The sequence below is a fragment of the Typopeltis vanoorti genome, chromosome 13 (assembly GCF_054136105.1).
Source record: "Typopeltis vanoorti isolate ZY-2024b chromosome 13, IOZ_Tvanoo_1.0, whole genome shotgun sequence".
Taxonomy (NCBI): Eukaryota; Metazoa; Arthropoda; class Arachnida; order Uropygi; family Thelyphonidae; genus Typopeltis; species Typopeltis vanoorti.
The window spans coordinates 52,695,435-52,718,084 of NC_143561.1; the positions used below are offsets into that span (position 1 = coordinate 52,695,435).

At 37.3% G+C, this 22,650-nt stretch overlaps 1 protein-coding gene across 1 annotated transcript in view; it reads left to right on the top strand.

Moving 5' to 3' along the window:
• Positions 1-2,043: 2,043 nt before the first annotated feature.
• Positions 2,044-22,650, top strand: part of Ipp (inositol polyphosphate 1-phosphatase) — a 76,832-nt gene continuing 56,225 nt past the window's right edge. The window contains exons 1-2 of the mRNA XM_090402602.1: positions 2,044-2,280; positions 14,572-14,833. Coding sequence (XP_090258728.1) covers positions 2,056-2,280; positions 14,572-14,833 — 487 coding nt within the window. The 5' untranslated portion in view covers positions 2,044-2,055. The remainder of the gene's footprint in view (positions 2,281-14,571; positions 14,834-22,650) is intronic.

Below are 22,650 nucleotides of genomic sequence, written 5' to 3' on the forward strand. Positions count from 1 at the left end.
TGCTCCCCACCCTCTGTGCTCCCTGGTTTATAGCAACACCCCAATAAATATCCTGTCTTGGCCACTTCTACCTCACACCATATGCTTTCAAAACCATTTGTGTCACTGTCTTCCAAAGTCTCTACTCTAAGAGGACATAAATTTCCTCTACTCTAAGAGGACATAGATATACATCTGAGAGAGAGAGTTGTACCAAGCAGCTTCAGGAGCCAAATTAAATCCACACAAAACTATAGACTGTGGTGCAAAACAGAAACTGAGATCTCGAAAAAGATCAAAATTAATCCATGCTTCAAACAAATGCTAAGAAAAAGATATAGAAAGAATTGAAATTGTTGACAATTTCAGCTACTTTGGAGCGATAATAACAAAAAAAAAAATAGATGTAAAAAAGAGATCTGCATCAGAAGAAGAAGAAGAATAGTACTAGCTAAGAAAGTGATGACTGATTTAACTAAGATCTGGAAAGACAGGCACATCTCGAAAAAGATCAAAATTAAGCTTGTAGAAACCTTAGTTTTTTCGATCTTCCTCTATGCTTCGGAGTTTTGGACAATGACAAAAAATGACAGAAGAAGAATTGAGGCTTTCAAGCTATGGTGCTGGAGAAGATTGTTAAGAGTGTCTTGGACAGAAAAAATGAACAAACAAAAGTATCCTAGAAGAACTGAATATCCACACAAGACTGATAAACATAATTGACAAGAGAATAGTGCAATAATTTGGACACATATGTAGAAGGTAAGGCAACTGCCTGGCAAAAATAATCATCCAGGGTAAACTGTGTGGGAAAAGAAAAAGAGGAAACCCCCCCAACAGGTGGATTGACCAAATATCAAGAAGCACAGAGGAGAAAGAAATGGTGAAGCATCATCAGGAAAGTCACGGAAAGTCTGATGAGTCCTCAGAGATGAGGAGATCTGAGAGAGAGTTGTACCAAGGAGCTTCAGGAGCCAAATTAAATCCGCACAAAACTATAGACTGTGTTGCAAAACAGAAACTGAGACACATTAATCCATGCTTCAAACAAATGCTAAGAAAATGGGCCACAGTACAAGCCACAGCAGAGTTTATAAGGGGGAGAGTAATAATCATTAATCAAATAGCAGCACGTGTACTCTGGCACACACCAAAAGTGCAAATAAAAAAGTTAGCATTCCCTTTTTAAAGCTTTGATATGGTCACATCTAAATATTATTGTGCACAGGTCTTGCCAACTGGATTTATTTAGGATAAGGAAATGGTTCAGAGGATCAGAGGCAAGTAACCAAGATGGTGATTGGTCTGTGGGATGCTACATTGAGAGTTTGTGGGTTTCAGAAGTTGGTGAATAGGAAGAAAAGAGAGGATGTGATAGAAATGTTACCAAAAGGGTTTTATAGAAATGAAAGGATTCTATAGAATTGATACAGAGGAAAAATTTCATTAGAGGGAGCAGAGCTCAATTTTCAGGGATGGGTAAAAGTGTAGTTATCAAGGGTATAAGTGCTAGATTTTTTGTTGAAGAGTGTCAGATGTGCAGAATGGATTATGAGTACTTTGTTCACTTTGCTAATGCATTCAAGAAAGGTGAGATAGGTGTTGTGTGGATGGACTGGGCTTCCACTGATGAGTCTTTGGACTCCATTGAGATTCACATACAGTAATAATGATAATAATATTGACAATTAATAATGTTAATCATATCAGTAATGATAATAATAATATCAGTAATGATAATAATAATATTATTATATCAACTGGTCTAGATTGGAATAAATTATAACACAAATCATAAGTTATTCAGTAAATCATTAGTAACTGAGTACTCTTCTCTTACTCTACTAAATTGCTAAAAAGTGGTATGATGGCATGTGATTTGCTGTATGTTATAATCTATTGCAGGCATTCACCTGATTATGTTATGTGAATGTACACAATTATCCACTTTGTAATTAAAATATTTATATGAATATAAATTTTGATAATTTAGTTATAGATTACTGTAGATGATAGAGTGATACTTCTGACTGCAATTAATTTTATATTTTATTTAGATTATTCAATTCTATAAAAATGGAAGAGTCGGAAATGTTAGGAAGTAGATTAGTTCAACTAATAATCCAAGCATCAGAAAAAGCAGCTCATATTGCACGTATATGCCGTGCAGAAAAAGAGTTATTTTCTTTGTTGGTAGAGGAAAAAAAGGAAGATGAGAAAAATAAAAGATTTGTGCAGGATTTCAAGACATTAGCTGACGTATTGATACAGGAGACTGTTAAACATGATCTTGAAAAAGAGGTAATGACTTGATTTTGAAAGTTCAATGAATTGTTGCAAAAAGGAAAAATGCATTGTTATAATGAATAGTTGATAAGATATATTATTATTATTATCACTAGGCTTTGGCATCAAAGGGCTCATTGTTTGATAACCTAACTGTCAAATGTAATACTCATTGCTATGACTAAACTCATTTTCCACATTCTTCCCACCTACCATTCTCTAAGCAAAAAAGTTCTACCTCATTACTTTTCTCACACTTTCTATGAACAACCTTCCATGAATGGTCAAACCATGCCTTAAACTCATTCACTACATTCAAGTCAGTACCACTGTCTGAGTAAAAAAACTTGCCCATCACTCCCTTGCTTGCGTTCTCTGTATGCAATTTCCAGCAGTTTCTTGTTCCTGTATTCATCCACTCTATAAAAAAATCTCATCTGCATTAATCTGATACAAATGTCACCAACTCACATGCCTAATGACTTACATGTTCTTTTCTTTCTCCTATCTACTAGTTATTCAGTATGTATACTTGCACATCACTCTCTTGCTTGCTCTCTCCTTATGCAATTTCCAGCAGTTTCTTGTTCCTGTATCCATCCATACTATAAAAAAAATCTCATCCACATTAATCTGATTCAAATGTCACCACCTCATATGCCTAATGACTTACATGTTCTTTCTTCCTCCTATCTACTAGTTATTCAGTCTGTATATTCCAGAAACCTAACACTACCTTAGTCAGTCATCTGTAATAACTGTTTCCAAAATCTCTTTATCTTCTCAAAAACTGAATGTTAAAGCTCTGTACAGTTATTCCAGTTATGGTTTGATTAAAACCTTGTGCATTGTATCTATACTGGAGCTTGAGTTCTCCGTATCAGTGTTCTCATTTATTATTATTATTATTATCTGACCTCCATGGAGTCTGAGACTCATTGTGGAAGGTACACACAATGAGTCTCTGTTGCACACAATGCTCATCCAACCATGCCTTGAACTGATTCAATATGTCTACCACAAAACACTCAGGCAATGCATTCCACTCATCAACCACTCTCCATGCAAAGAACCTTCTCCTCACACACCCTCCTTATGCAATTTCCAGTGATGGCCTCTTGTTCTACCCATCCCTCCCATTCTATGAAAAATCTCTTCCATGTCAACCTGATAACAACTCCTGACTAGCTTATATATCTCAATCATATACCCCCCCCCCCTTCCTCCTATTCACAAGGCTTTGCAACTTACATTCTCTCGATCTGTCCTTGTACTCCACATTCCAAAGACCACAGGCCACCTCCGTGTATTTTCTATGGACCCTTTCCAACACATCCTTGTTACCAGAAAATTTGGCAACCAAATCTGTGCACAATAATCCATATGAGGGCTGATCAAGGCCTTATACAATGCCATCATAACCTCTCTATTACTGCATGTCAGGGGCCTCTGCATCATCGCCATTATCCGATGTGACATCTTCACAACTTCTGCAATGTGGCACCTAAATTTCATATCCTTGTCCACCATCACTCCTAGATCTCTCATCTCATCTACTTCCTTTAAAGTTTTCCTACCAAGTGTATGCTTTGCATCCCATCATTGCTTACCAAATCTCAAACCTTACACTTTGCAACACTGACCTGATAGTTCCACTTACATGCCCATTCATGCAATCTATTCAAGTCCTCCTGTAAGGCCATAAAATCTGCTTGATCCTGCGGATTTTGCATTGCTCTCAATTTTGCATTATTTGCAAACAGTTGCATATCACTAGTTATCACATAAACTCATCATCCCGATGTCATTAACTTACAAATTGAACGAGAATGGTCCCAAAACTGATCCCCCCGCCCTGCAGTACACACACTAGTGACCTTCTTTTGGGATACTGCACCCCCATATACTACTTTCTAATACCTGTCTGACAGCCAGTCACTGATTCAACTCAGAAGTATGTTATCCAATCCCATCTGTTTGATTTATTTAACAGTTTGTCGTGTGGCAGTCTATTAAAAGCTTTTGCAAAATCCAAGTACACCACTGTATATGCATCTCCTCTGTCCAAGGTATTTGACACCTTGTTATAGTACATAAGTAAGTTAGTAAAACATGATCTCCCTCTAACAAATCCATGCGGATAACCACAGAGAATACTGCTGTTATCAACCCATTTCTGTATCCTACTTCTCACCAATGTTTTCAGTACCTTCACTGCATTGATTGATACAGATTGGCCTACAATTTGAATTTTCAGCCTTATCACTACCTTTATGCAGTGTAACAATTTTACCCTCCTTCCACTTCCTAAGGAATCTGTGTTGTTGTAAGACTTATTAAACAGGTATGCCAATTCCCTGAAACATTCCCTTAAGATGTGTGGTGATATGTCATCAAATCCTTTTGCCTTGTTGACATCAAGGTTATCATCATCATCATCATCAAATTCCTGCCATGTACCCTCAAGGGGTGTACAGGATATGATAGTACTACATGAAAAAAATTACATCATTATTAATTTCCTATCTACAATTTTCCTCCAAATCAGTCTGTTACTTGTCAAGACTCCAACATTATCAGATCTTATATTTCTATCGTCTAGAGCACTTTGTATCGTATCAATCCACCTATATCTTGGCCTTCCTCTGGGTCGTTTTGCTGCCACCCTGGCAGAGAACACTTGTTTTGCTAATCTTTCCTCGCCCATTCTATTTAAGTGACCATACCACCTGAGATTAGCTCTGCTAACGCATTCCTGGATGCTGACAATGTCAAGTTCTTTCCTAATATCCTCGTTTTTAATATGATATTGCCATTGTTGCCATCTGTTCACGCCTATAATCTCAGGACTCTCATATCTGTGGTCTCTAGTCTTTGGTCAAGTGTTTTACTTCTGACCCAGCTCTCAGATCCATAAGTTAAAACTGGTTTGAACACTGTCTTGTATACAGCTAATTTAGTGTTCCGACTAATTTCTCTCTTATTCCATATGAATTTATTCAATTGACTTCCCACCATACCAGCTTTGCTGATTCTGTTGTCTATTTCTATATTTAATTTACCATCTTCAGTAAAAATCGTGCCTAAATAGCTGAAATGTTTTACTTGTTCCACAGGTTCTCCATTCACAACACAGTTGACATTTTCAATGATTCTGCCTATTTTCATTGTCTTTGTCTTTTTATTGCTGACCTTCATACCATATCTATTACAACAGCTATTCAATTTAGTCAGAGAATCTTGCAGACTTGTAGCAGATTTATTTAGAAGTATAACATCATCTGCATAAAGCAAAGAGCTGACATTAACATCTCCAATTTTGATATCATGTTTAATACCACTTTCCTTCATAATGTGATCCATATAGATAATGAATAACAGAGGGGATAATGTACATCCTTGTCTCACACCAGATTTAACATTAAACCATCTTCCTGTACTTCCTTCAATTCTGACTGCTGACTTACAACTCAAATAAAGACTAAGTATTGCTTGGTATAATGCCCCATTCACACCATATAACTGCAGCGTATTGAATAGCTTCTCTCTTGGCACCTTGTCATATGCCTTTTCCAGATCGACAAAACTTAAATACAGATCTTTGTTATATTCCCATGCTTTCTCGACTATTTGTCGTAAAGTGAAGATCTGATCCTGACAGCCTCTATTTGGCCTGAATCCAGCTTGTTCTTCACCAAGCTTTTCTTCCACAATTCTTCTCAACCGTTTCTCAAGTATACTTGCATAGATCTTGCCAGGAACACTCAGTAGAGAAATACCTCTGTAATTCTCACATTCAGTTTTATTTCCCTTTTTATATATGGGTACTATGAGAGCTCTACTCCAATCATCGGGAATTCGTCCCTCTGTCCAGGCTTTCTGAACTATGCAGTGCAGCCACTGTAATACTCTTATACCACCATACTTCAGCATTTCTGGTCGAATATCATCTACTCCTGCTGCCTTTCCACATTTCAAGCCTTTGATGGCTTTTTCTACTTCAAGTATGGATATGTATTCCTGACTGCATGCCTGGTCAGTGTTTTTTACCACTGTGCTGTCATCACTGCTTGTTTCATTTAGCAGTTTTTCAAAGTAATTACTCCATACTTCAAGGATATCTTTTTCTCCCGTTTTCATGTCACCTTTATCATCTCTAATTCCTTTTACAGCACTCTTTCCTCCATTCTTAAGTTTCTTCAACAACCTCCAGAATATTTTGCCACCTTCTTGATATTTATTTTCTATATTCTTGCCAAAGTCCTCCCATGACTTTTGTTTAGCTAGTTTTACACAGTGTTTAGCATTCTTGCATTTGTCTCTATATTCTCTAAGAGCCTTGTTGACATCAAGGTTATTTATTTCCTCAAATACCTCCTGCTTACTCACAATTAAGCCATCCCCTCCTATGTCCTCTAAACTTAAGTTCCTCATGATTCCACCCTGATCAGGATGAAACACCCTTATAAATTGATCACTGAATATCTCAACAATGTCTTCTGCAGCAATTACCATTTTCATCCATTAACATCACCTTACTATGATCATTCTTCCTTCTACTTGCCACATATCTAAAAAAACTTGCTCAGGTTTTTCTTCACCTGATTTGCCAATTTCTACTCATACTGCACTTTTGTTTTCCTTACTAAGTGAGTCACTCTCCTGGCATGTTCTTTATACTCTTCCTGTAACTGATTATTACTATTATTCATCTTGTACTGCCTCCAAAGTACTTTCTTCTTCTAGATTTCATGCTTAAGTTCCTCATTCATCCATTTTTCCTTACTAAGTGAGTCACTCTCCTGGCTTGTTCTTTATACTCTTCCTGTAACTGATTATTACTATTATTCATCTTGTACTGCCTCCAAAGTACTTTCTTCTTCTAGATTTCATGCTTAAGTTCCTCATTCATCCATTTTAAGCCTATCTTATTTAGCCTTTTTAGCCTTCAGAATGCATTCACACACATTGATGCTGTTATGTATTTCTTTGTCAGTTTCCATGCAGCATTTATTTCCTTACAACTCAACTCCTCATTTCATGTTATAGCTCTAAGCTATCTCCTAAGCTTGTTATAATTACCAGCCTTATAATTCCACATATATCCTTTCCTCACAAAAGTCTGCATATGGCTAGCTACAACCCAGCTGATCACTTCATGATCACTCTCACCAACTAGAGGAAAGTGCGAAACCACACTCACAATTATCCTCTGATGAAATGATCATATCTAAAACTCTCAATCCTCGCATGCCCCTCCTTTTACATGCTGCCTGAGATAGTTTTCTCAGGTAGCACATAAAGCCTCTATACAGCCATAATTAAAATCGCCCATAATAATAATAATGACCCTTCCTTTTTTCACTAATTCAAGTTGTTTATACATTTCTTTATCACCACCCTTCACATTCCCAGGCCTATAGCAACATCCAACTAAATATGTCTTCCTATTAACCTCCACATTACACCACACTGCCTCATAACGATTGCCAGTATTTCCCTCTTCCATGTCCACCTTATGTGAATACAATTCCCCTGCTATCATCAGTAGCACTCCCCTTCCTGTTCTTTCTATCCTTGTGAAAAATACTGTATCCTTCCATTTCTATTCCCATTAGAATATCATCTTCGTTCAACCATATTTCACTTATTCCAATGATTTTGGGGTGAATATATTTGGGGTCTCAATCAGTGAGACCATTTCATCTCTCTTATTTCTGATACTTCTGGCATTTGTAAACAAACACAGTAATTCATTTTTTGGTCTATAAACAGTCCTATCCAAGCCATTTGTTTGTTGTGACTTCTCTACCACACTTGCCCAATGAGATGTTAATCTCATCTCTACTTTATGCAGATGTTGTTATACTTCTAAATAAAACCAGTACAAGTCTGCAAGATTCCCTGACTAAATTGAATAACTGTTGTAATAAATTTGGTATGAAAATCAGAAATAACAAGACAAAAACAATGAAAATAGTGAGAAACATTGAAAATATCATCTGCATTGTGAATGGAGAACCTATGGAACAAGTAAAACATTTCAGCTACTTAGGCACTATTTTAGTGAAGATGGTAAATTAAATATAGAAATTGATAAAAGAATCAACAAAGCTGGGATGGTAGTAAGTCAACTGAATAAATTTATATGGAATTAGAGAGAAATTAGTCAAAACACTAAATTATCTGTATACAAGACAGCGTTCAAACCAGTTTTAACTTATGAATCTGAGAGCTGGGTTAGAAATAAAACACTTGGCTAAAGACCACAGATATGAGAGTCCTGAGAAAAATTTGAACAGATGGCATCAATAGCAATATCATATTAAAAACTGAGGATATTAGGAAAGAACTTGGCATTGTTAGCATCAAGGAATGTGTTAGCAGAACCAATCTCAGGTGGTATGGTCACTTAAACAGAATGGGAGAGGAAAGATTAACAAAACAAGTGCTCTCTGCCAGGTTGGCAGGTAAAAGACCAGAGAAAGACCAAGATATAGGTGGATTGATACAGTAAAAAAAGTGCCCTAGAAGACAGAAATATGAGATCTGATAATGTTGGAGTCTGGACAGGTAACAGATTGATTTGGAAGAAAATTGTAGATAGGAAGTTAGTAATGATGTATGTTTTTCATGTAGTTCTTTCATATCCTGTACATCCCTTGAGGGTACATGTCAGGAATTTGATGATGATGACATGCCCAACTTTTATCACCACTTACCACATATATGTGCTCAGTTTCAACTTCCCCACCCATATCGCAGTATACTTCATCTTCATACAAACAATCACTGCCACTTTCAACATTCACTCTTCCTATGCTATGTCTTCCTGTCCCCCCCCCTCATTTCCCTGTTCCCCTTACATTCCTGTTCTCTATTCATCTCTCATGCTACTACTGTTTTCAATGCCAAATACTTCTTCCTCTTCAATACCACTCTCCTGATTTTCACTTCATCTTTTGCATGCATTAGACTGTACTTCCACACACACACTGTACTTCCATCCAGCAACACTTTCTCCAGTGCACACTCTCTCTCTCCAAAGCCATTCATATACAATCCATTGCACCTGTATACTTTCAATCATCCCTCAAACACATGCAATATATCCACAAATTGTATTCCCTTCTCACATAACTCCACTAGCAAACCATTCGTGATTTTTAGCTCTCTGTCAGACCTCATCATTGTTATACCTCGGCAACACACTGACAACCTTTCCCATTACACTGTTATCTTTCGCTCTTCTCAATAACCTCCTGATATTTGCCCTCACATGCTCCTTATGTGCACTTAGATCATTTGTCCCCACAATCACCACTAACTCTCTTGCTCATTTCTTCCTCATGTTCAATGCCTGAATTATCCTACTCATTCTCCCTTCTGGATAGCAGACTCTATGGACTCTCTCATTAACTAATCCTCTAACTATGGAATCTCCATATACTGCTATCCTGGAATCCCTTGTCACCTGTGATTCTAAGGATGAGTAGTGCAAAGATTCAATATTGTGAAGTGTAATATTGTAATATCTCTTGTAATTTACTTTCTTTTCTTAAGTTTGGTGATGATTTCACATACTCAGCAGGTGATGTCATTTTGATGGGGTTTATGTACTCTGTGTGTTTCAGCATGCAATGTACCCAGGTGTGCACTTGACTGATGAAGTCTTGATCCACATAGATGTAGTTTGGGCTACACCATCAGCAAAAGCTTCAGCTTTGTCATGGTAAACGATACCACATTTACCATGGATTGGTGAGAGAAGTTTATGGTCTAGCTTTTGGTTCTACTGTTCTATGAGGGTTCTACCATTTGGTCATTTTCCAATGCGTCTGGTCTTCTGTGTTTAAGGACTAAAGTTTTTGTCTCCCACTGTTGATCTCAATACTTTTTTAAGCACATTTTGAACTTCCTTTGTAGCCTTGTTTAGCACTTGTTGGTGTTGGGGCAGGATTCTGTGATATTGGTGCTTGGCTCTGTTCTTTTGTTCTTTCTGTGGATCAGGATTTTAATCACATCTGGAAGTCAGTTGGAGTTTGTGCATGGCACATCTACAGTGGCAGCTGTTAAAGCAGTTATCTGCTTTTCTATGCTCAAAATTGAATAATCGATTTTTTCCTTTCAGTCGATGGCTGGAACTGGGCCAACAGATTCATGTGGAGTAGTTATTTGTTTTGTCCAGTTGACAGTTGGGACTCAGTCTGGGTTATTTTTATGTTGTAAGCCCAGTTGGAGTAAAACTGGGTGGTGGTCAGATATGCGATATTTTATAGTATCGCTATATATGGATATCAGGAAGTCCTGCCACATTGTTGTGTGATAGGACTTCCTGGTATCCTTATACAAATAGGATTTCCACATGTTCCTGGTGGCTTCTATCATTTTGATTTGTAGTTCTGCTGCTACAGACTGTATGATAAGTGTTTAGGTCTTCTGTTATTAGCACTACTTCATTTGTGTCTAGTAATTTCAGTCAAGTCTGCTTCCAGTAACTGTTTGTTTGGATAGTTATATAGAGTATATTTTTAGATGACCCACATTTGCAGTTTGGACCTCCACTCCTGTGATTTTTATGGTAGTAGTGGTAGGATTTACAATTTTGTTGTGTTCTGTATTGAGCTTGACAAATATGACTGTACTCCCCCCCCCCCTGCCTCCCAGCATTCGGTTTGTCATTGCACTATAGAACATAGTTCCTGAGCTTTGGGTTGTCGGCTGGTTGAAGGTGCTTATTGTTTACAAGGATTACCTCAGCTATAGCTGGCCTGGTTGGCCGAGTGGTTAGCGTATTGCTCTCCAACCAAAAGGCAGCGGGTTCGAATCCTGCTGTAGACGTGGATGTTTGTGATTGTCTGTGAAAATACTAGTGGTGGTGGTCAGCAGTAGATGGCAGTGGTGTAGATGAAGATATTTGTAGTTATTGGAGAAAGAGAGTTGTAGAGTAGGTACCCTCCCTTGATGAGTCCTTAGACTCCCTGGAGGTGTTATATGATAATAATAATAATAATAATAGCATGCCGTAAATTCTTGTAGCTCATACATTTTGTTTCCTAGACCATTAGCATTCCAGAACACAATCTGCAGAGAGTTTAGCCTTCTACGCTGGTTAACCATCAACTAGTGCAGTAATGATTGTTTGAGACATATCACAAAATATTGTGATATGTCTCACAACTTGTTTGTGGAGTCCTGGCTGGGATTTGCTTTGTTGAACTGAATTAACATTTGTCCACCGTGTCTGCTATGACTGCATCTTTTGCTGGGTTTTGTTAGACATTGTCACTACCTCTGCATACAAGACACATACTTGGGTGGTTTGCTGTACCATTGGGGGACTATCAGCATTTGCTGTGGGTGCTCATGCAGTTGTTGATGGGGGCTCTTAGGTTTTCTTTTGTTGATTTTTGAGTGGCCAAGTATTGTTTGCACCCTCTGTAATTGGCAAGATGCAGTCCACCACAATTGGCACATTTAGCTGGCATTTTTTGCAGGAAACCATTGTGTGGTTTTGCTCTGCATTTAATACAGTGGAAATTGGTCTTGCAGCAGCATTGCAAGTGGCCAAATTTTTGACAATGGTGGCATTGTCCAATTGATGTGTTCTGTTGTAATGGTGATGCTGGTTTTATAACCAGGTCACAGATGGTTTTTAGGGCATAGATTTCTTGTTACTGTTTGTTAATTTCCACTAGGACAAGAGTCACTGGCCATTTATCTACTCAAACATACAGCATACTTTAATAGGGTTTAAATGGTTTTGGAGGTCTCCTGTGACTTCCTCAGTGGTGATGGATTCTGTAATACCATACAGTACCACTTTGAAGTTTTTTTTTTTTTTTTTCACTTTTTAAAGCAAACATGTGGGATTGAATGTTTTTATCATCTAAAAGTTTAGTGAGTGTGTGATAGTTGGGCTACTGTCTCTGGCTGTATTTGGATCCCCCCCCCCCCCCCGATCAGTGTTCCTGGCTGTCATAAAATTTATTTTATGGTTTTTGAGGGCCATGTCCATTTCTATCCGTTGTTCCTTGGCTTGCAGGATAACATAAGGAACTCTTTCCTTACATTGGTTTGTTTCTGCTTTCATGTGGTTACAATTTCATTTCATGTTGGTTTTTTGTGTTGTTTTTTCCTTCTGACTCCTCAGAATCTGTCTTCTTCCTCAGCTGTTTTTTGGATTAAATATGAGCCTGTGAGTACAGAGTCTGGGACTCTGATGGTCTGTTGTCGATGGTCGGAGTGGTTATTGACTTCAAGCCGAACCTGGAGTCGATTGGGCCATTTGTTTGCAAGAAGTCATAAGAACTTCTAAATTGTGTAAACACCTGCTCAAACTCTAAACTTTCCCTCTGGGGATCACCCATTTAGAGTTCATAGAGCAATCCTAAATTCTAAGTTAAGAGACAAGATAGAAAAAAAAAAGAAGAGAGAAATAGAATAAATCTTGTAACAAGCTGGTATTTACCTCTGGAGAAGCCTGGAACCCAAAGTCACTAAAGATAGGATGAGTCATCATTTATATTGCTGTTCAGGCTTTGTATGCTAGTGAAGTGGATATGAAACTTTTTTTTTTTTTTATTTGGCAAGAATTAATGTTTTGCCGGGTTTTTTACTGCTTGTTTGATTTTTTTGTTGTTGTTTTTGTTGGATTTTTGTATCTTTTTGGTTGAATTTTTATTGCTTTTATATTTTTTTGGAATTGTTTTAAGGAGGATTTAGCACTAGCCAATCAGAAATCCTCTGGATTGGTTATTGTCAAGTTTGGGCCTGTAAACTAACTAATGGTCAGTCTGTGGAACCATTTTACTGCTATATATATTGGAATAAGGAGGATCTGGGCTTTTACAGAGTGATAGGCATGTCATTTCATGTGAGAAGGAAGGGGAGGGACTAAAACTGGAGCCCTTTTTCTACTGGTGAGCAAACATAGCTGTAAACCACTTCAATGTTTGCAGCCATGATTGGTCTTCAGGCTTACACAGTGCCATCAACAGGGTGTAGCATACAGGCAGCCTGCCTCGCGGCGCGGCTTAATAAGGGCACTTGTTCAGCCATATTGCGGTAGGCACCGTCATAACAAGTATGGAAAGAAGTTTTTCCAAGCTTAAAATGATTAAAAATTATTTGTGAATAGCAATGACAAGATTGGTTGGTCTAGCAACTATATCGATAGAGGCAGACATTGCTTATAATTTAAATTTAGAAGAGTTATAAACAGTTTTATTATGCGATGTCCCCATAGAGCAAACATTTATTATTATTATTATTTGACACTTCCAGAGAGTCCAAGGACTCATTGATGGAGGGCATCTGCTCTACAACTCCTCCATCTCCACCATTCAATCACCAACTGATCGCAACTACACCAACACCATCTACTGTCGACCACCACTGGTATTTCCACAGACAATCACAAACATCCATGCCCACAGCAGGATTCGAACCTGCAGGCTTTTGGTGGAGAGCAAATATGCTATCCATTTGGCAACCAGGTGGCCATTTAATTAATGTTATGTAATTGTTTTGCATTAATGTTTCACTTAATAAAAACAAAATAGCAATTGGATATTTTCTTATATTTTTGTCTTATAATCCATCAGAGGTGAAATTTAAAACAAGATTTCTAAAGCATGGCAGCGACAGTGGTGGTGTTTCACCAGGTGATGAATGACATCTACCACCTTGAGCTGAATGGTAGTGGTCCTAAAACAGTCTGCAGTAACCCACTAGTGATGACTTTCCTCTTCTGGAATATTGTTTTCCTCATGCAATTAGGTAAGAGATAAATTTAAATAACAACTTTGTCATTTGGCAATGGCAGTTTGGTATATAAATTTATCTTTTACTTAATGCGTTTGCCACCATATTGTAATATGGAAATAAATGACTAAAACACGATCCCATAGCAAATTTGTGGTGATCCTCATAACACTTAACCCCCTCCCCACCACCACACACACACACACACACACAGAGAGAGAGAGAGAGAGAGAAGAGACTGTGAAAAGTCTTGATTGCTGTTCATATGTCTTCAAAACGTTAGAGCTAAAGAATCTCTGCTTACTCATTTTGGGGCATAAAGATATTAGAAAATTTATTTCATTTATTTAAAGTTGTTATTGCCAAAGCTGTTTAGTCCCCTAATAAGGTTTCCACGTTATCTAACCCTTAGCTTACTGAAGATACATATGTGCAATAAGTTTTTAAATATTTCATGGGTAAGTGCCATAAAAATAATACTACTAATAATAATACATAAATCTAAAAAAGCAACTTTGCAGTAACCTTTTTTATTTTTAGATTTTTGGAATTAGTTCTCGAATTCAAGGTGAAGAAAGCAATCACTTTACAAATGCAGTTGGATATTCTATTGATATAGAAGTACTTAATACAGTGCAAGAGACTGCAATCTTACTACAGAAGGTGCTAGATGGCAATGAAAAAGCTGCATCTCATTTGGCATCTGCTGTTCATTGCATTGTAGATGTGGTTCCTGATGTTTCTGTTATAAAAGATTTCAAGGTTCCAATAAAAGACTGTTGTATTTGGATTGATCCAATAGGTTTGTGTAATTTAAAAGTTTTTTATTTTTTTTATTTTTTGATAAATTCAGTTAATTTAGTATTGATATTATTTCTAGGATTCCATGGAATCAGAAAACTCATTGTAGGTGGAATCATGATTAGTTCTTGATCATTTGATACTTTATCCAAGAAACATGAGCTGTTTCTTGGATATCTTGTAGACAGACATACATGTTGGACATTAATTATATATTTTTTCCCAGTATTACAACACAAAAAAAACAAATCAAATAAAGATATTTGTTAACTGGTTTATATTTTACCTGGTTTAAAACCAGCACTGAACCCTGTGGAATGCTACTTATAACCTTGTTACTCTGTGATATCTATCAAAAAGCCAGTTACCAATCCAATCACTAACCTGACTGATATTCAAACCCATATTCTTAAATACCAACTTGTCATGAGGCACCCTGTCAAATGCCCCTTTCCAAAGTTCAAAAAATTACATCCACTGCTCTTGTTACTCTGTTATAAAAGGCAACCAGATTTCTAAAACAAGAAGGAAACAAATCCATGCTTGCCTACGTTAATAATATTGTCCTCATTTGCCCAATCCTGTATATGAGTTGTTATCAATTTTTCCAAAATCTTAACAACTATAAAAGAAATATAAACTGGTCTGTAGTTTGATACACTCTATTCTACCACTATTATGCAGTGGCACCATTTTACTATCCTTCCACCTCTCAGGAACTTGCTCCATTGCAAAACTTTCATTAGACAGCCAGGTTAATTGTATAGTCAGTTCCTTGGCACATTGCCTTTGAACATAGGGCAAAATCCCATCTGGTCTTTCTGCCTTACTAACATCTAGAGTGTTCAATATTTGCCATAATCTCCTTTATTCACTTCTAATTATTCATCTTTCCCCTATCTCTCTAGGAACATCTAAAGCCTGCTTTACCAGGGTGAAACACCCTAATAAAGTAATTATTAAATAGGTCAACTTTGTTATCTGATTACTGTCTCCAACCAGGAAGGTAATCTGTCCACAATCAGTTTTCTTCTTACTGGTCACATTAGCAAAAGAAAACTCCTTGGTATTCTCCTAGGATTGCAGTGTTAGTCTTCTCTTGTATTCTAATTTTTCTCTCCTTACTATACTAGTTCACCTTCCTAGCCTGAGCCTTATATTTCTCATGCAAATGTTCTCCACCTATCTCTTTATATGTTCCATAATTTCTTCATCTGCAATTCCTGTTTCTTTTCTCTGGTCATCCATTTCACTCTAGACCTTCTTCACTTGTGCTATATAATCTGCCACTGTTATCAGGAGTTTTTTCCTTAACCATTTCCCATGCACTACTGACCTTTCTTTCTTCCTACAAATTCTTTCATCCATTATACTGCTTAAAACTGGTTTCTTAATCTATTATAGTTTTCTATTGTACATGTCTTATAGTTCGACATAAATTCAATAAGGGGCAAGTATGACATCTTAGTCTCAATCAGATCCTCTTATTCTATATCCAAGTCCAAAATTTTTGATCCTTGCGTTCCCTCCAATGCTGCCTAGAAATTTAGTTCTGTTATTACTGTATGCTGCTTTCTCTGCCATCTAAACAAACAAACAAATGCATACAATTCACAATTGAGAATTAAAAGCAGAACACACTTCTGTTTCTATATACACTTGTGACATCTCTTCCTTCTGACAGTCTTTCCTTCACTGTTTATCAGAAAACCGACAAATATTGGCCAATACATACACATAAACTCCTACCACCACCACCACCCAACACAAAAACTACAGGTCATTAATACACTAAAAAACAGGGCTTTGAAGATTTGCTCCAATGAACATGCACTTAGAGATGAACTAAAAGTTATCAGCAATACCTTCCTAAAAAATGGTTACAGCCAAAATACTATCAACAAAATCCTCTACAAGATCTCACTTAAAACCAAAAATAAACTAGACTACAATAAAACTGTAACCATTCCATACATTAAAGGGATATCAGACAAAATAAAGAGAATACTACAGAAATACAACCTTAAAACCACCTTTAAACCTCCTGCAAAATTAAAGAACTTACTCAACTCATCCAAGGATCCACTCTGTCACCTGTAAATCATTGACAGGATATCACCTGTAAATCATTGACGTGCCAGCAAAATTCTCGGACGTGCCACCTCTGGCATGCATGCCATAGGTTCGTCATCTATGTATTACAACAGTTATTCAGTTTAGTCAGGAAATCTTGCATACTTGTACTGGATTGATTTAGAAGTATAACATCTAAATCAATGTATATGCATAAAGTAAAGAGCTGAGATTAACATCTCCAGTTTTGTATCAGGTTTAATATTTGTAATGTGATCCATATAGATAATATAACAGAGTGGATAATGTACATCCTTGTCTAACACCAGATTTAACAGCAAACCATCTACCTGTACTTCCTTCTATTCTAACTGTTGACTTACGACTCAAATAAAGACTAAGTATTGCTTGATATAATGTCCCATTGATACCATATAGCTATAACTTTTTGAATAGCTTTTCTCTTGGCACTTTGTCATATGCCTTTGCAGGTCTATAAAACTTTTATTATTATTATTACTTAAATATAAAGAGCCAATAGGCTTCATTTCGGTGATATAAACTTTATTTAAATTAAGGGGATATTAAATCCCATATTGTTTTAAAACAGAAAAAGAAACTCAAAGATTGGAATCAGAGAGTTTCATGCTGAATATAGTATAATAAACTATAAAAGTATCGGCGATTACTAGCCTGAGCTAATGCAAGTAGTCCTAGTAGTACAAACTCAGGCAACTCGCAGCAAAAGTAGGTAAAGTTCTGATCGCTATTCTTGGTATTTTCCATAATGTAAAAAACACATTTCCTATTTCCTAGCAAATGTATGCTGTTATTACATTATGGTGGGAGGTCACTACCCAGACCGGTTTCAGCCTTTATTAAGGCTTCATCAGTGAGTAGCTTGACCAAAATTAACACCTATTAATTAATTAATACTAATTAATATATAATATATAATTAATTATATTATTATTTATTATTAAAAAAATTATTATATTATATAATTAATATATAATAATTAATTAATATTTAATAAACCTATTAATTAATAGGTATTAATTTTGGTCAAGCTACTCACTGATGAAGCCTCAATAAAGGCTGAAACCGGTCTGGGTAGTGACCTCCCACCATAATGTAATAACAGCATACATTTCCTAGGAAATAGGAAATGTGTTTTTACATTATGGAAAATACCAAGAATAGGGATCAGAACTTTACCCACCTTTGCTGCGAGTTTCCCGAGTTTGTACTATGTACTAGGACTAATTGCATTATCTCACGCTAGTAATCGCCGATACTTTTATAGTTTATTATACCATATTCGGCATGAAACTCTCTGATTCCAATCTTTGAGTTTCTTATTCGGTTTTAAAACAATGTGGGATTTAATATCCCCTTAATTTAAATTATTATTACGTAATACCTCCAGGGAGTCCAAAGACTCATCGAGGGAGGACACCTTCTCTGCAACTCTCCGTCTCCACCAACTGCAACTACCTTCATCATCTACACCAATGCCATCTACTGCCAACCACCATCACTAGTATTTTCACAGACATTCACAAACGTCCATGCCCACAGCGGGATTCGAACCTGTAGCTTTTTGGCTGAAGAGCAGATACACTAACCACTTGGCCAACCAGGCTGGGTGGTTCTTTGTTTTATTCCTTCAGCTCTTTGTTATATTCCACGATTTCTCAACTATTTGTCATAAAGTGAAAATCTGATCCTGACAGACTCTATTTGGCCTGAATCCAGCTTGTTTCTCCACAATCCTTCTCAACTGTTTCTCAAGTATACTTGCATGAATCTTACCAGGAACACTCAGTAGAGAAATACCTCTGTAATTCTCACATTCAGTTTTATTTCCCTTTTAATATATGCATGCCATGAGAGCTCTACTCCAATCATCTGGAATTCGTCCCTCTGTCCAGGCCTTCTGAACTATGCAGTGCAGCCACTGTAAGACTTTTATACCTCCATACTTGAGCATTTCTGGTCGAATATCATCTACTCCTGCTGCCTTTCCACATTTCAGACTTTTGATGGCTTTTTCTACTTCAAGCATGGATATGTATTCCTGACTGCATGCCTGGTCTAGTGTTTTTTTACCACTGTGTTGTCACCACTGCTTGTTTCATTTAGCAATTTTTCGAAGTAATTACTTTATACTTCAAAGATATCTTTTTCTCCAGTTTTTATGTCACCTTTATCATCTCTAATTCCTTTTAATTAAAAGAAACACACATATTAACCACAGTGAAAATTATTTAATTGTAAATAATTTCAATATAGAATTACTAACTCAAAAATTTCCGTCTGATATAGTTGAATTGTTCAAGTTTGTTATTGCATCAGGTTACTTCACCTGGAAAGGTCAAATTTACAAGCAAGAAGAAGGAACAGCAATGGGATCTCCTTTATCACCAAACCTAGCAAACTTGTTTCTAGAACACCTTGAAGAAAAAATATTCACTTTTGAACCCAAACCAAAAATTTGGTTAAGATATGTCGACAACGTATTTGCAGTCTGGGATCATCCCGAACACGAATTACAACTGTTTCTAGATAAAATTAACCTTCTTCATCATCGCATCAACTTTACGTTAGAAAAAGAATCTCCACAGGGTATCTCCTTTTGGATTTACACATCCAAAGAAAAGACGACGGTTCCATCGCCACGTCTGTCTTTTGCAAGCCTACATTCTCAGGTCGCTACATTCACAATTCTTCCGCTCATCATTCATCTCACAAATCTGGCATTATTAAATCACTAGTTTCCAGAGCACACAAATTCTGCTCCTCTGAAGAATCTTTAAACCAGGAATTAGAAGTAATCAAAAATACAGCCATCCAAAATGGATATAATCCGAAAACAACTCAAAAAATCATCAGTCACTTCTCCACACATCAAACCAGACAGGAAGAAGTCCATAGGATTCCCAAACCTTACGTCAAAGGCATCTCCGAAGGTCTTTCTAAAATTATGAAGAAATACAATTTTGCCACCACTTACAAACCTATCAACCAAATTTACAACTTGTTACCTTCTCCTAAGGACAAACTCTCACCTTTGATGTTGCCTGAACGTTTATGAAATTCCATGCTCATGCAAATTGTCTTACTTTGGACAGACAGGTAGGTCTGTTCAGAAATGTATCTCGGAACATCAAGACCACATTTGTCTTTTTAAACCGCAGAAATCTGGCCTCTCTCAACACAGAATTGAAAATCCAAACCATAGAATCCATTGGGAAAAGTCTGAATTTTTACATAGATCTTTATATAAACATGAACATTTATACAAAGAAAGTTCTGAAGCCCTACTACACAGACACAGACCAAACTTAAACCGCAACGAAGTTCTTACTATTCCTAAAGTATGGGAAATTGTCATACAAAATTGTGTTAAATAATTAACTTTTTTTTCTGTAACGTGTTATGCAAGTTTAATGAGATCCATTGTAATCATGTGCCCTAACTGGATGTTATTCCTATTATTGTTTTAAACTACTGTACTGATGATATCCTAAGATACTTAGGACGAAATATTTACAATTAAATAATTTTCACTGTGGTTAATACGTGTGTTTCTTTTAATTATGATCACACCACAGGTTTCATTATTAAAAAAAAAACACTAATTCCTTTTGCAGCACTCTTTCCTCCATTTCTGAGCTTTTTCAACAACCTCCATAATATCTTTCCTCCACAATATCTCTCTATGTTCCTACCAAATTCTTCCCATGACTTTTGTTTAGCTAGTTTTACACAAAGATGTTGGAAGTTTTTTCCACTTGGTTAGACCATAATAAATTTAGCAAAATCCTTTATCCAAGTGTAAGCAAACAAAGTTTGCACCTGAAGTATCTTCAGGACTGAGGCAACTCGTGGTAAAGGTGGACCAAGCTCTCATCACTCCTTGTCTTAGTATCTCCCATAATGCAAAGCACATCTCCTTGCGGACATGTGTAATGTTATGCATTAAGGGAAGGGCTACTACCCAGACCAGTTTTGACCTTAATTGAATGTTCAAGTACGGGTCAAACTCCAAAACTAAGCGTTGTTCCCCTCAGTAACAGGCTCACTCTGCCACTGAGAAGAACTCTCAGAACTGGTTGGCTCTACACCTTGGCAGGCTTACTCCACCACTAAGAGAGTCGCTTATTTGCTCATATCTCATTCAAGGGGTAAAGCAACAACCGTGCCTCAGTTAACTTCACATGCTACAGCATTGCAATTGATTACCCCCTCCCACCCAGGACCTGGGATAGCAACAGCCTAGCCTCAGTTAAAACTTCATGGGCTACAGCATTGCAATTCATCATCCAAGCTTCCAACCGGTTTCGACCTTTATTGAGGTCCCATTAGTGGGAGCCTGACCCGAGGTGGTGATACCAAGGGGGAAGCAATGGAGCAGTCATCTTTACCTATACGAGTTGCCAAAAGATGTCTCACCTTATTATTAAATTACTCTGGATTTAGAGAAAGATATTGGAAGTTTTTTCCCCACTTGGTTAGACTATAATAAATTTAGTTTAATCCTTGATCCAAGTGTAAGCAAACAAAATTCGTACCTGAAGTATCTTCAGGACTGAGGCAACTCGTGGTAAAGATGGATCAAGCTCTCATCACTCCATGTCTTAATATCTCCCATAATGCAAAGCACATCTCCTTGCAGACATGTATAATGCTATGCATTAAGGGAAGGGCCACTATCCAGACCGGTTTCGACTTTTATTGAATGTTCAAGTAAAGTCAAACTCCAAAAACTCAGTGTTGTTCCTCTCAGTAACAGGCTCACCCTGTCACTGAGAAGAACTCTCAGAACCGGTTGGCTCTACACCATGGGAGGCTCACCCCCACCGAGCAGAGCCACTCATTTGCTCATTCTCATCTGAGGGGTAACAGCAATAGCCGTGCCTCAGTTAACTTCATGGGCTACAGCATTGCCATTCATTAACACCCCCCCCCCACACACACACACACCCTGGACCTAGGTGACAGGAATAGCCAAGCCTCAGTTAACTTCACAGGCTACAGCATTGCTATTCATTAACCCTCCTCCCCCAGGACCTGTGCGACAGCAACAGCCGAGCCTCAGTTAAAACTTCATGGGCTACAGCATTGCCATTCCTCACCCAAGCTTGCAACCTGTTTCGACCTTTGTTGAGGCCTCGTCAGTGGGAACCAGACTCAGAGGTGGTGATATCAAGGGGAAAGCAATGGAGAAGTCATCTTTACCTATACGAGTTGCTAAAAGGTGTCTCACCTTCCAAGATGTTGGAAATTTTTTTCTACTTGGTTGGACTATAATAAATTTAGTTTAATCCTTTATCCAAGTGTAAGCAAACAAAGTTTGCACCTGAAATATCTTAAGGACTGAGGCAACTCGTGGAGGTACTAAGACAAGGAGTGCTGAGAGCTTAGTCCACCTTTACCACAAGTTGCCTCAGTCCTGAAGATACTTCAGGCAAAAAACTTTGTTTGCTTACACTTGAATAAAGGATTAAACTAAATTTATTATAGTAACCAAGTGGGAAAAAACTTCCAACATCTTTCTCTAAATCCAGAGTAATTTAATAATAAGGTGAGACACCTTTTGGCAACTCGTATAGGTAAAGATGACTTCTTCCCCCCCCCCTTTGGCAACACTACCTCTGGGTCTGGGTAGTGGCCCTTCCCTTAATGCATGCATTATACATGTCTGCATGGAGATGTGCTTTGCATGATGGGAGATACTAA